The 14,955-nt window shown below is 40.6% G+C and overlaps 1 protein-coding gene across 6 annotated transcripts in view; it reads right to left on the bottom strand.

Moving 5' to 3' along the window:
* tead1b (TEA domain family member 1b) overlaps positions 1 to 14,955 on the bottom strand; it is a 183,298-nt gene that overhangs the window by 40,135 nt on the left and 128,208 nt on the right. For 2 of the 6 annotated variants that reach the window (XM_062028551.1, XM_062028560.1), the window contains exons 5-7: positions 6,522 to 6,584; positions 6,369 to 6,431; positions 1,517 to 1,528 (exon numbers count right to left, since the gene is read on the bottom strand). In XM_062028551.1, the coding sequence (XP_061884535.1) occupies positions 1,517 to 1,528; positions 6,369 to 6,431; positions 6,522 to 6,584 (138 nt within the window). Of the gene's footprint in view, positions 1 to 1,516; positions 1,529 to 6,368; positions 6,585 to 14,955 lie in introns of all 6 variants that reach the window. The other 4 variants (XM_062028567.1, XM_062028576.1, XM_062028534.1 and 1 more) reach the window with 2 other exon arrangements.

Genomic DNA, 14,955 nt, shown 5'->3' with positions numbered 1-14,955 from the left:
GGAGCTTCCGGTTGAAAACGTCTATGTATGATGACGTATGCGCGTGACGTCAATGGTTGAAACCGAAGTATTCGGACACATTGTATCTCAATACAAACAGCTTTGTTTTCATCGCAAAATTCCACAGTATTCTGGGCATCTGTGTTGGTGAATCTTTTGCAATTTGTTTAATGAACAATGAAGACTGCAAAGAAGAAAGTTGCAGGTGGGATCGGTGTATTAGCAGCTGGCTGCAGCAACACAACCAGGAGGACTTTGAGTTGGATAGCAGACGCGCTATCCGACGCTAGCCGCCGACCGCATCGATGATCGGGTGAAGTCCTTCGTTGCGCCGTCGATCGCTGGAACGCAGGTGAGCACGGGTGTTGATGAGCAGATGAGGGCTGGCGTAGGTGGAGCGCTATTGTTTTTATCATAGCTCTGACGAGGTCCCGTAGCTAAGTTAGCTTCAATGGCGTCGTTAGCAACAGCATTGCTAGGCTTCGACAGGCGGCACAGCATTAACCGTGAGGTTACAGGTCCAGTGTTTGGTTCGGTGTCTCCTGATAGTAGTATTGTTGATCTTCTGTCTATCCTTCCAGTCAGGGGTTTATTTCTTTTGTTTCTATCTTCATTTAAGCACGATGCTATCACGTTAGCTCCGTAGCTAAAGCCCTTCACCGATGTATTGTCGTGGATATAAAAGTCACTGTGAATGTCCATTTCGCGTTCTCGACTCTCATTTTCAAGAGGATATAGTATCCGAGGTGGTTTAAAATACAAATCCGTGATCCACAATAGAAAAAGGAGAAAGTGTTGAATCCAATGAGCCCTTTTACCTAAGTTACGGTCAGAGCGAAAAAAGATTTGTCCTGCACTGCACTCTAGTCCTTCACTCTCACGTACCTCATCCACAAATCTTTCATCCTCGCTCAAATTAATGGGGTAATCGTCGCTTTCTCGGTCCGAATCGCTCTCGCTGCTGGTGTAAACAATGGGGAAATGTGAGGAGCCCTTCAACCTGCGACGTCACGCTACTTCCGGTACAGGCAAGGCTTTTTTTTATCAGCGACCAAAAGTTGCGAACTTTATCGTCGATGTTCTCTACTAAATCCTTTCAGCAAAAATATGGCAATATCGCGAAATGATCAAGTATGACACATAGAATGGATCTGCTATCCCTGTTTAAATAAAAAAAATCATTTCAGTAGGCCTTTAAACTCCTAAACTGTAAATTCTGCATACACAGAAACACTGATGGTAGAAGCTAAGGATAAGCATGCTGGCAAAAGATGCTGGCGGACACACATATATTGCGATAACAGCAGGACAACACACACTCATGTACGCACACGCACGCATGCACACACACACACACACATACATGCGTACACACATGCGCACACGCACGCACATTGGAAAATTACTTTTGCAAACAACTATTGTGTCACTATGGAAGAAGCACAAGTGCGAAACTGGCAATGTGAAAGCAATGCTGGGGAAAAAGTAGAAAATAAGATGGAAGGTCAATACTCACCATACTTGTGACCTAAATGCAAGCAAACAAACAAGGTTAAATTGTACATTTTGTACAGTAAACTGTGAAGAGATTTTTAAACTGTAAAATACCCTGAGTGTTACTGCTCTTAATACATTAGTTACCTCCCCCATGGGGAATGTTTTATTTCAAGGAGTCTTAAAAAGATAGAACTCTGAAAAAATATAGGTAACAAACTTATACTGCAGGAAAAACACTATATTTTTGCCACAAAAAATTGTACACTCAGAATCTATTCAGCATCCTACTGTAGAAATAAATGATTCATTTTGTATAATTAAAATTGTGTTATGTTAGAATTAGGGCTGTCAACCTTAACACGTTATCAAATATGAATGATGATTAATCACTTCCAGGTTGATGCTTAACCCAGGATGAGAGGCGGCCAATTTCGCTTCAAAACAGAAGTTTGGATAAAACTAAGGTAACGTGTTGGTATTGCAGCGACAAATGTTTTTATCATCGGCGCACATCAAGTTTAAAATACAATCTTAAAGCAAAACACGTACTCGAGGATGGCGCCGACAGTGTTGTCAATCCTCTTGGCGACTTATTTTTAAACAGCTACTAGCGACAAGTCTAATAACTCTTTCCGGGGATATTGGAGACTTTTTTGCGTCTTGGAGACTCTGAGGTGAAAGCAAGCCGCAGTCATCGTCCTCAGCGAGCAGTGACGGCTGCTACTGCTGCTGCGCCAATAGCTACATGCTAGCATGAATGCTAGCTACATTCACAACAAGCAGAGGAGAACGCTACGATGACAAAATTTACTGATTCAATGTTGTCAACAAAAGTACCACAGCTAAGTTAAACATATGCCTTCGCCAAACAGACAACCACCACACGCAGGACAGCTAACATTGCATAAAGATGCAAATAAGGGCTGAATGTGAATGTATTTTGCTTCTTGGAGAACGTTGGACATCTGTAAGTAATCATAACGAGCTGGGGTACATTGTACCAAAAAAAGAGATCAGCATTGTCATCTGAAAAAGGTAAACAAACCTGTTTGTTTCAACAAATGTTTAAACTAAAAAGGAGTAAATGGTAATAATAATGGATTAGATTTTATATTGCGCTTTTGTATTAATAGATACTCAAAGCGCTCACAGAGAAGTGGGAACCCATCATTCATTCACACCTGGTGGTGGTAAGCTACATTTGTAGCCACAGCTGCCCTGGGGTAGACTGACGGTCAAATGGTGCACTATGTTAAGTTGTTTGAGTGTTTACTACATTTTCGATTAGTAACTGTATCTTGTTTGCAAGAATGTTGCAAACTACAAAGACTTTCAAAATGTGCACTTCATTTTTTACTATACTTATTTCACCAAGTTTTGAGCAGTAAATCATTTAAAAAATGTTCCTGTATGACATTCTGATCTACTAAATTACATTTGTACCCAAATATTGAGGTATTTCTTCAGCAAATTGTATTTATGCCAACAAATAATAACCCGTGATTAACCATGATACAGGTTTAGAGAGTGATTAATCTGATTGATAAAATTAATCACTTGACAGCCCTGGTGAGAATGTTAAACATTGAACAATGTCAGCAAAAGAGGTGATTTCAGTGTGTGCCGTATTTTTTCTCAGGAATAGACACACACATTTAACCCAGCAGGCATTTGTTAATGCTTGTCGTACTGCAACTTTAGTTTGCCAATATGGAAATTACATTATTTTATTTTATGACTTTATTCCCATAGTATTATTTATTTTTTCTTTTTAGTGGGGCCGTAAAATTCCTTTGTAGTTTCAATTGTTTGAGCATCTAATGTTTGTTTAGTCCCCTTCTGGGCTACAATTTAGATTGTATTTTGTGCGGATAGGTCTTTATTTGGGTTGTTTTTGTTAAATCCAGTTATATTCCACACATTACAAAGTCATTTCTTAATTATTATTAATAAAATGTGTTTCATCAATATACTATAATGTAAAGTTTTATCCAGATTATGGACAGATTGATGGTTAATGTATCAATCCGAATGGGAAAATCGGGATGTATATTCAAATGAAATATGAAAGTATTACTGAGCATATCATGTTAGGGGAGATTGCAATGTTTGGATCCAAAAGGATTTCAGAATCTGGAAAAACTATTCATATTCCTTTTAGCTATTACCAGTAAATTCCTAGATAGCTATTAATTTATTGGTTTTGGCAAACATTTAACCTTTGGTGGAAGAATATGCTTTATTGGGTGCCAGTCTTGTAAATACATTTAGTTTGGGAATATGGCCGTGCACATAACAAAATACTGGTTATTTTTACTGAAATGCCACAGGCATGAGTAGAAACAGCAGGTTTCCATTGATGACCTCCCCCATTCCCCTTGCCACACAAAAAAGGATGGGCACACTTGCACATCTATTTGCCACTGGAGTCTAATTTGCTTTAAATGAAAAAAGACAGGGACTCATACAAAAGCCGTCTGTTTTTCCTCACAGAGCTGCCTGTGCCTCTGAAAGAGCAGGCATTCATGTGGCTGTCTCACTCTCCACATAGACAAATTGACAAACACACCACAAATTAATGGGGAGTCATTATTGAATATAGAATACTAAGAGTTAAACAAAGTGTGAAAGTCAAAACTAGTAGTTGTACCACCAAAGGGGGGAAACTTAATAATGTTTAATTTCATTTACTTAAACTCTTCTTTCATATAGAGATTTCCATTTTCATATGCCCTCCATCATTAGTGCCCTAGAGGTTTTTTGTTTCCACCAATGTCTCAGATATCTGGTCACCAATAACCAAACATCTGTGGATCCTTGGTAGACTAAAAGGAAGAAAGCAACTGCAAGTTGATTATCCCAGGGCGCGGCCACCGCTGCTGCTCACTGCTCCCTTCACCTCCCATGGGGTGAACAAGGGGATGAGTCAAATGCAGAGGACACATTTCACCACACTTAGTGTGTCATTGGTACTTTAACTTTAACTTAAACCACAGCACTGGGAGAGCATTGTTGATAAAGAGCTGTAACAGGACAAGAAAGCAGAGTTTGGCCAGCTTCACAGCCATTTTGAACTACGAAACAATTTGGCTCTTCCACTGTCAGAGGAAAAATTTTATATTTTAATTTGCTTATTTTTTTTAGATCCCTTGCTCTGTCATGCTCTTTCAGTGACCAACTTTCTCAGCGCTAGAGCCCTCAGCCAATGCCAGCATTCTACCCCACTTTAACACACTTCATTAGCGCCAATACACAGGGTCTATTTGGTTTGGTAAGGCAATATCAGCAACATATTTAGCATTGTCCACATGTTTGGTCCTGGGCTGTATCATATATGGTTTCCTCTCATAGAAACATCATGTTCCCATTGGGGATTTGTGTGATTTAAAAAAATAAATACTTCAGAGTTTGGTAGGATCATTAATGTGGTCTTTATCCATTTATAGTAAATATCTGAACAACATAAATAACCCCCCTAATTACCATTAGTTGCACATTATATATTAATTATATAATAGTAATAATTGCAATAAAAACAATTATTATTGGTATTATTATCATTAGAGGTGGGAATCTTTGGGCACCTCACGATTCGATTACGATTGTGATTCAGGAGCTACGATTCGATGAAAAATGTAGTATTGATTCATTCAGCTTTAATTTATGTATGTATTGATGCAGTTTTACATTTCTTTTCATTTCACTAAATAAGCTTTTAAAAAAACAATTTATATTGAATAAGAAAAAGTTAAATGAATTCCAACATTTATTAAATTATTGTAAATGTGTGCAAAACTGGACCATAAGTGCCCGATAGTAAAGGACCTGGTCGGATCTCTCGGTGAAGTGGCTGACTGCAGTCAGCCAAATCTTAGAACTGTCTGCATTACTTTATTTACAATGAATAAATCAAAAATTGACGTTTACTAATCGATTCTATAATCGTCCGTGTTCGAATTGCGATACGTCTAAGATGTGATTATTTCCCCCACCGCTAATTATCATCATCATTATTATAAGCCCAGCCTTCCGCCCAAATGCAGCTGAGATATGCTCCAGCACCCCCGCGACCCCGAACTGGACAAGCGGTAGAAAATGGATGGATGGATTATTATAAGCAAACTATGGTGACTATCTGATTGATTTATCTAAGTTTATATTCTCCAAAATTTGTATATACTAATTTAATTTATGAACAAGGAATATTTTTTGAGATGTTGTTATTCTATCTAGATTCATTTGGAAAAAAAAATGTTTTTAAAATAGCTTAATGGATACTTAAGTATACATAAATAACTGATTTGAATGTGTTATGATAACCACTAGGGGTGTTCAAAAGAAATCAATTCACATCCAAATCGCGATTCTTATTCATTCCAAATTCCAAATTAAATGTTGTTGTTTTTTTATCAATTGTTTTGAAAATAAGTTTTTAGGCCATCCATGTGCTTACTTGCTGTGTATATTTGTCATACGTCGGCAGCCAAGAAGAGCTTTTGAAACCTGTTTTGAAAATGTTTTATTACAATTTTTATACCAAATAACATATTGCAAGATTTGGTTTGAAATGAGAATTGATTTTAAATCGAATCATCAACCCAAAAATTGGAATCAAAACTAATCTAATCTAAGAGTTCTTGTAAGATTGACATCCCTAATAACCACCTACAGTATATTTATTGGTTTTATCATGAAATGAAAAAAATAACAATTACAATGATAATAATCACGAATAAATGAAGGAAGTATGAAGAAAAATTGGACTATGTCAACACTAGTTAAAAAGTGTTACAGGCAACACATTCCCCCGTAGCAACAGGAAGTTAAGTGAGACACAGTAACAACAAGCCCAAAAGCAGAAAAGCGCATACCTTTAGCTTGGAATGAAACTCTCGAGATTTTCTTCTGGCAAGAACCTGAATGTGACTAGACACCTGCAGGGTAGGGGAGGGGAAGAAAACAAAGGAAGAGCCTGTAACCATGGCAATGAAAAGCCCCCTGCAACTGGGCAAAGCCAGACGTACCTTAATGGCAGCTTGGATTTCTCGAACTTTCTTTCTTGCTAAGACCTGTATGTGACTAGACACCTCCATTCAAAAGAGAAAAGGGGAAAATAAACAAAAACGAGAACACACATGTCTTTGTTTAAATTCTCATTAGGGGAGACAAGGTCCAGGTCAGAGACATCTCCACACAGCAGCACACCGTGCTAACATCCAATAAGGCATTATGCTGTGTCGTTGTCACTTAAGTGAGCTAATTAAGGAGGATGCAGGCCCCTTTAGCTCACATTAAGAGCACACAGATGTGATCCGCTGTGTACTGAATGTCAATTGGTTTGTCTCATTTTCTTATGGGAGCTGGTCGAGGTATTTTACCAGCCAAGTTTACTTATGGTCAGCAAATTATCTTATGAACATGCTTAAGTGTTTTGTTTTTCTGGATGGATTGTGAGGTGCGAGTCAAATAACAGTTCTTATCAGTGGAAAGTATTACCTACTCATGTTTACTTAACAGGAAGTCTGACAGGAACAACGATGAAAAAACATTTTAGAATGATTTTGACTGTACATAATGATGGATATAAAACTATTAAATGGGGATTGTAGAACTTAAGGGATGAGAGGCATACGCTGCCGGGCAAAAAAAAAAAGGCCTCAAACGCTAATATTTCGGTCGCTTTAGCATCTCCTTAAATGTCACAAAATTTACTTTTGTCCAGAGTTGTATACATTTTACTACGAGATATGGTATCAATGACTTATATCGTAATGATCGAACCACTGCACAAAGTCTTAGTTCAGGTTTGGACCCTGTGGTGAAAATAAAGTGTCTCATGTATCTTGACATTGTCATCTTGGAATATACCCGTGCCATCAGGAAAAAAATAATCCATTGATTCAACAACCTCTTCAATTAATATATTTAGGTAGACAGCTGACCTCATTCCTTGGGCAGATAACTTTGAACACTAAACTTAGACCTGACCAACTGGAGCAACCTGAGCCCTATTGGCTTAGTTAAAGTGACTGTTTGTAACCTTTATGCAGCTGCCTAGAAGGCGCTAACTTTCAGAAGGGTTGTAAACATTATATCCCGCCGAGTACTTGCTTCTATAATGCAGGCCGTGACCCACGTAATATATACACACAGGAAAAGGTGAGAAGAACCAGCAGTGTACAACATCTGAATAGCCAGATGTAAAATTATATGAAACATACTGTACAAAGTAAGCTGAACCTATTTGTTAATAGACAGTGTTCGCTACACAATGCAACACTAGCTATTCCACAGCATCTTTCTCACTTAAGTTGTGAAATAAATATAAAACAACGAAATACATAAGAACAGGGATCTAACTGGTGATTGCACTTACACACTGGTGTGTGTTCTATGCCCCTGTGCAACTAGATTACTCTAAATTACTCTATGATGTATACCACTCGCCAGAGGTGGGGCCAAGTCATTGTTTTACAAGTCACAAGTAAGTATCAAGTCTTTGCTCTCAAGTCTAGAGTCAAGTCCCGAGTCAAGACAGGCAAGTCCCGAGTCAAGTCCAAAATCAAGACTGGAAAGTCTCAAGTCAAGTCCCAAGTCCTGCATTTTGAGTTTCGAGTCCTTTCAAGTCATTTTAACCACAGACTAATATATTTACACAGATTGTGTATGCTTTTAAAACGCTGTATTTATTTATTAAAACAAGTACGTTTGAAATTGCAGGAAAAAAAATAGTGCTGACATTGCACTTCATAATAGCACTATTAACCAGTCATTTTAAACATTTAACTCATTATTTTACAGAATAAACACATTTGAAAAAACAAGTGCAACTGTACTTATTTGCACAAAAGTGTTAACATTGTATTTCCATGGCATATTGCATTGTAACTAGTTCCACAGCAGTTTCTATCCTGTTCTTACCTTATCTCATTGATCTCATCTCATACTGTATGTGTGTTTATGTGTGCGTACACATGAAAAACATAACAAATACATGAACATAACAATGAACAGAGTTGTACTTTTTAGATGTCAGGGCCCTATGCAATATGTACACATATTCTTGATATAGTATACATTTTAACTGACCTTTATTTGACTATGTTTATCTTTTTGTAGGTGGCTAAAATACGCGGTGCTGCTGACCGCCATCTAACGTTACGTTACTATGTGTGATACATTGACTAACGTAACGTTATGTGTAGTGTTGGAACCAGATCTTTTCCATATATCCATATTTAAGTGTTACTTCTTTCCTTCCATAGTCATATTACAAAACAGCTAGTATTCTTCCTTCTTTCTAGTCTGCAAAGTAAGGTGTCAGCCTTCTAGCTTTGGAATGCAGAGAGTAGAGATAACTCGGTGTAGTCTAAACAAAGGAGGGTGGGAGCGAGGGACAAAGGGAAGTACACAGGAGTTCCGGGGTTTGAGGAGACCGATCTAGGCTGAGCTAGGAAACGCTGGTGTACTGGATTGGGTCTCACGTTTGTCTCCAAAGCTTTGACAATAAACCACAAAATACCAACTACTGCCTGGCGATCAATTTAACTCCAGCTTATTTGCCATCACAAGAACTTGGGAGTGGACAGCAGCTTTAAAATCCCTGGGAGGAAGAGCTGTCTACGCAACAGTAGGTACCTCATGCAACTCTGCTTAAAAAAAGTATGAATAAGGTAGCGAACTGCAGTGGACGCAACAAATTGCCGTGTTTGCAATGACGTTATAACCACAGACATCTTATAAGTAGACGCAGCATTGGCTGCTGTGACGCGAGCAATTTGGCCGCCATCTTCAAGTGGTGATGAGGAGCCGGCGAGCAGCCTAAACTGACAGTTGACAGGTAGAAAACAAAGATGCCGGGTTGGTGTTCAGCGTTTTCCTGCTCAAATGAGCGGACTGTTGAAAATAGGAATTGGGGGATTACTTTTCACAAGTAAGATTTCACATTAATGTACTATTGGTTGTATTTTGTGAAAATATTATTACCACAGAGTTGAGAAGGAGCAAATATCTTCAATATTTGTATGTTAAACAACAAAGAAATCTTCTGGGGGAAGATGACTGGGTTTGGTTTACAAAATTTCAGCCCCACCTAAAACAAAATTCACCAGCCGCCACTGATTATGATGTGTTCTCATTTTAGGCAAAATATAAGACAATACTTTCTTAACGGTATAATTGTAACCAGGAATAAGTCTTCAAGTAACAATATTAAAATACTAACATTGTTGGGTAAAACAGAATTTGTTTTTTTTCTGAATCCAGTGAAACAAATTGGTGGTTTTAGCTGATGTAAAGACTTTCAGGTGTTTATATATGATTATGTTAAAGTATTTGGAAGACGCTTTTATCCAAAGCGACATACATAAAAAATACATATAAAACAATCACTGTAAACATGATCATTTAAGGGAAGAATGTAATACAAAATATCAATACAAAGTGTCAAGACAGAATAAACTCTCTGCTGCTGCAGCAACAGAGATACAATCTATAGGTGCCTAAGATATATAGATATCTAATGTATTCATACATTGTTTATGTAGAATATACGCATGTTTATATAACCTAATCATATTGTTTCTTGAATTTAAAAACAGCTGACCGTTTTTTCCCCCTTCTCTGGGATTATATTCCCAGTTTTGATCTCGGACGTCTGGTCACTTATAGCATATAAGAATATTATATTACTGTTAAGCAAACTATGAATAATAAAACACGCCAAAACATGTGTCCTTTATCATAGCTACACATATGACAAAAAAGCGCGTGAAAATCAGTGGTATTCAGTGAGGTAAAATGAATTAAATGCGCTGACAGTTCATTGCTCCTGCCAAATTAATTGCACTGAGTGGAGCGGATCACCCCCGCGTCTTGTCAGCGCCATTAGGCAGTAGCGCTCGATGCTGCGTCTACTTATAAGATGTCTATGGTTATAACGTTAGCAGTGAGTTTACAGCCTCACTGATTTAACTACACAGCAAATAAAAGTTACGTTACTTAGCCAATAAACGTTAGCTTACCTTCAAAACTTACCGTTCTGTTTGCAACTTCAAATGTCGAACGAAGTTGGAAGTTGTTGCAATTAGTTTTTTGTTGACCAAGTCGTAGCTTTTAATACCCGAACAAAACTATCTTTAGCGTCATTTTTCCTCACTGGCGCATTGTTTGAGAGCTATTCTTCGGTGGTTGCTCTGCAATTTGATTGGATGAATGCCGTGGGACGAAAACAACATGGATCTAATTTGATTGGCTATTGTACTGACCGACACACACGCTGACAGAGCGCACACTCCCTGACAGACACACACACATACACTTTGGAAGATATGGAGCGCTCCCGAATAACTTTTTAATCGTTGGGTTTTGGGGAAAGTCCAAGTGAAGTCACAAGTCATTGATGTTAAAGTCCAAGTCGAGTTGCAAGTCTCTTTACATTTTGTCAAGTCGAGTCTAAAGTTATCAAATTCATGACTCGAGTCTGACCTGAGTCCAAGTCATGTGACTCGAGTCCACACCTCTGCACACAATAGAAGCCGGGGAGAGAGCGTGCAAAGCCCCTAAACACATACATGGTTTCACTGTTAACTAATAGCAGATGAGGGTAAAATCAGTTTGTTAGCAAAAAATAGCAATTTAGCAAAGCTTTGCTACTAACGTTAGCTATCATTGAATGTCTAGACCACAGGTGTCAAACTCAAGGCCTTTGGGCGAGATCTGGCCCGCAACAAAATTGTATTCACCTTCTTCTTGTTTTATGGCGGGGCGCTAAATGTCAGAGGTGCATAACTGCCACCTACTGTATTGGAGTGTGAACCAGAGTTCCCTCCCTTATCCCTCCTTCACACACATACATATTGTATATACCTTCCCATACTAAATTACATTCCATAAACCTGTCTCTTCTAGAAACTCCACAAAAAATGTCTGGTTGCTGCTTAGTATACCCCTTTGAGAGTAACCTCCTTATGTCAATGTCTTCTAACTTCCTCTCTTAGTTTTCTCCTTTCTGTTCATGTTCCACTGACTCTACCTCATTGCAACTGTCACATAATCATGTTGGGTGTTTAATTTTAAGCTGCAATGTTTTATTCAGTCTGGTGTGTCCATATCTAATGCATAATATGATTCCTTCCTCTTTTGTGCTTCGCCATACAGTTCTTCCCGCTTCAACTATGTTTTGTAGTGTATATACGTGTATTTCTGTTGTACTCATGTTCAAGTGTAATTGCCACTCTTTCAAAATATTTCCTGTAATAATCATACTTGCCAACCCTACCGATTTTTCCAGGAGACTCCCGAATTTCAGTGCCCCTCCCGAAAATCTCCCGGGGCAACCATTCTCCCGAATTTCTCCCGATTTTCACCCGGACAACAATATTAAGGGCGTGCCGTGATGGCACTGCCTTTAGCGTCCTCTACAACCTGTCGCCGCGTCCGCTTTTTCACCATACAATCAGCGTGCTGGCACAGTCACATGTTGTATGCGGTCTCAAGGTTGGCAAGTATGGTAATAATGACTTTGCCTCTGTCTTACTGAGAGGAACCATACACTGGTATTCACCCTCTCAAGCCTAAACAGTATTTCATACATGTAGTTAACTAAATATTGTCTTCTTTGCGACCTAACAGTTTGAACAGAGATTCACGCTGACCTTGAGTAGGAGCAGGCCACCAATTTTTAGCTGTGACTCTTTTACCCACTGTACTGCTGCTGTGATCGCCAACAGCTCGACTGTGATTGGCTCTTTCGATCCATCTGTAAATATTGGAGTAAACAAACTGTATTTCATATTCAAACGGTCTCCAACCATCACTGCCACACTTCCACTCCACCTTCTGTCACATCTGTGGGATCATGTTTTGTTTTAGTCATGTCCTGTTTGGTTTTGGTCACTTAGTTCCTGCTTTTTCACTCCCTTGTTTTGTCACCATAGCAACCATTAGTTTCACTTGTTTCACATTTTGAGTCACCCACCTGTTTTCACTAATCATGTCACCAGTATTTAGGATTGCAGTTGTCAGGAAGTCAGCCTGGCGACATTAACTTTGTTTGACTTCTGCTAACCATGTTACCCATGCTACCATAGTTCCATACCAAGTGAGTTTTGTCTATATTCTTGTCACAGAAAGTGTTTATTTGTTTCATGTTCATAGTTTTTTGCCCAAGTGCTAGTTTTTGTTTCATTAGTCAAGTTTGTTCTCCGCCTTTGTGCGCGCCTTTTGTTTGTACCCTTTTGTTTGTACCCTTTTGTTTGTACCCTTTTGTTTGTACTTTGTAGTTTATAGTAATAATTAAAATATGTCTTTACCTGCACGCCGCGTCCGTTCCAATTCTTGCATCTTGGGAAAACAAAACCCTCACAGTCCACGTTATGACAGAATGTCGCCAGCATCAAAAAGTTTTTCAGCAAGAGGTTTGGACGAGGGAGCGTGGGCGGTACTGCGTGCGATGGAAGAGGAAACGCTGCACTATTCCTCCGTGGAGCGCAGAGACCTGATGTGGGGGCCAAATGGAGAACTGGTGCCATTGAGCTCCGTTTGGTCCGAAGACGTTGGCACGTCGCCCCAGCCGCGGAAGCGACGCCCAAGACGAAGGACGTTTGGGAAGACTTCTGCGAGGGGACGGGTGGCTTTGTTCCCGCAAGCTCCTCCTCCTCCGGGCGGAAACAGGCTGCTTCCTGCCCGGCTTCTCCAGGATGACGTCACGCCGTCGCCGGAGGATGACATCACAGACAAAGATTTTTTTTTCCTCAACTCTCTTTTCAGTCAACCGCTCCCAACTAAAGACTCCATGTCAATAACTAAACTTTATCAGAACATGTTTTTGGACATCAGAACAAGTCATGTCAAGCTATCTGATTTTCATGCCACACCCATGCCACGAAATGTTTCTTTTTCTGCACCCACAAAAATCCAAGTGGGAAAAGATGAAAGACATTTTGGACAATTTAGAGGGGAGGATTCTGCCCCCCTCCTGACCTCCCTCCACCCACCTCTAAAAACGGTTCCAGACCGCGGGGAGCGCTTCTGGTATCCGCTCCTTGGCGTGGTGCTAGCGCCAGCTCCAAAGCTAGCACCACGCCAAGACCCACCACGCCAAGCTCCGGTACCTGCTCCACGCCGCCAAGTGCCCCCAGTAGCTGCTCCACGCCGGCAAGTGCTGCAAGTAGCTGCTCCACGCCGCCAAGTGCCGCCAGTAGCTGCTCCACGCCGCCAAATGCCGCCAGTAGCTGCTCCACGTCGCCAAGTGCCGCCAGTAGCTGCTCCACGCCGCCAAGTGCCTGCAGTAGCATCTCCATGCCACCAAGCGCCGCCCGTAGCATCTCCACGCCGCCAAGCACCGCCATGCCAAGAACCTCCATGCCCAGACCCTCCATGCCCAGACCCTCCATGCCAAGACCCCCCATGTCAAGACTCTCCATGCCAAGACCCTCCATGCCAAGACCCGACATGCCAAGACCCGCCACGCCAAGCTTCGCCGCCTGCCACGACGAGGACGCGCGCAAATTCCACGCCTGCCACGATGACGAAGCGCCCGCCTCCTCGTCGGCCACGGAAGTGGCCGCTACCTGGTTGTCCGCCACGCCAAGTGCCCGACCTCCTCGTCGGCCACGGATGTGCCCCTTCCCGGGTCGCCCACCACGTCAGGTACAGCTGCGTTCTAAGCGTCGCCGCCACCTGACTCTGCCCCGGTGGATTCGGGGACACGTGGTCTGGCGACCCACCGCCAAGTCCCCCTCCCGGCCTCCCATGACTCTTGATCATTGGTTTTTTTGGACATCTGGGATCTGTCCGTAAGGGGAGGGCTCTGTCATGTCTGTGGAATCATGTTTTGTTTTAGTCATGTCCTGTTTGGTTTTGGTCACTTAGTTCCTGCTTTTTCACTCCCTTGTTTTGTCACCATAGCAACCATTAATTTCACTTGTTTCACATTTTGAGTCACGCACCTGTTTTCACTAATCATGTCACCAGTATTTAGGCTTGCAGTTGTCAGGAAGTCAGCCTGGCGACATTAACTCTGTTTGACTTCTTCTTTGTCTATATTCTTGTCACAGTAAGTGTTTATTTGTTTCATGTTCATAGTTTTTTGCCCAAGTGCTAGTTTTTGTTTCATTAGTCAAGTTTGTTCTCCGCCTTTGTGCGCGCCTTTTGTTTGTACCCTTTTGTTTGTACTTTGTAGTTTATAGTAATAATCAAACTATGTCTTTACCTGCACGCCACCTACGCTCCAATTCTTGCATCTCGGGAAAACAAAACCCTCACAGTCCACGTTATGACACCTTTGGCCTTTTGCTGATGCCATATATCCATATTTTCCCTGTAGCTTCATTTTATGTGGCCTGCAAACGCCTGGAAATAATTTCTGTCAAAGTACATCTTTTCTTGCTAAATGTATTTGTTCTTTCAATTTTTACAAAAAAACAGACATGTACAGTATTACATGCAATTGCATAC

This window comes from Entelurus aequoreus, linkage group LG02 (assembly GCF_033978785.1).
Source record: "Entelurus aequoreus isolate RoL-2023_Sb linkage group LG02, RoL_Eaeq_v1.1, whole genome shotgun sequence".
Lineage (NCBI taxonomy): Eukaryota > Metazoa > Chordata > Actinopteri > Syngnathiformes > Syngnathidae > Entelurus > Entelurus aequoreus.
Note: the sequence above shows the minus strand (reverse complement) of the source record. Positions and strands in the feature narration are given on the sequence as shown.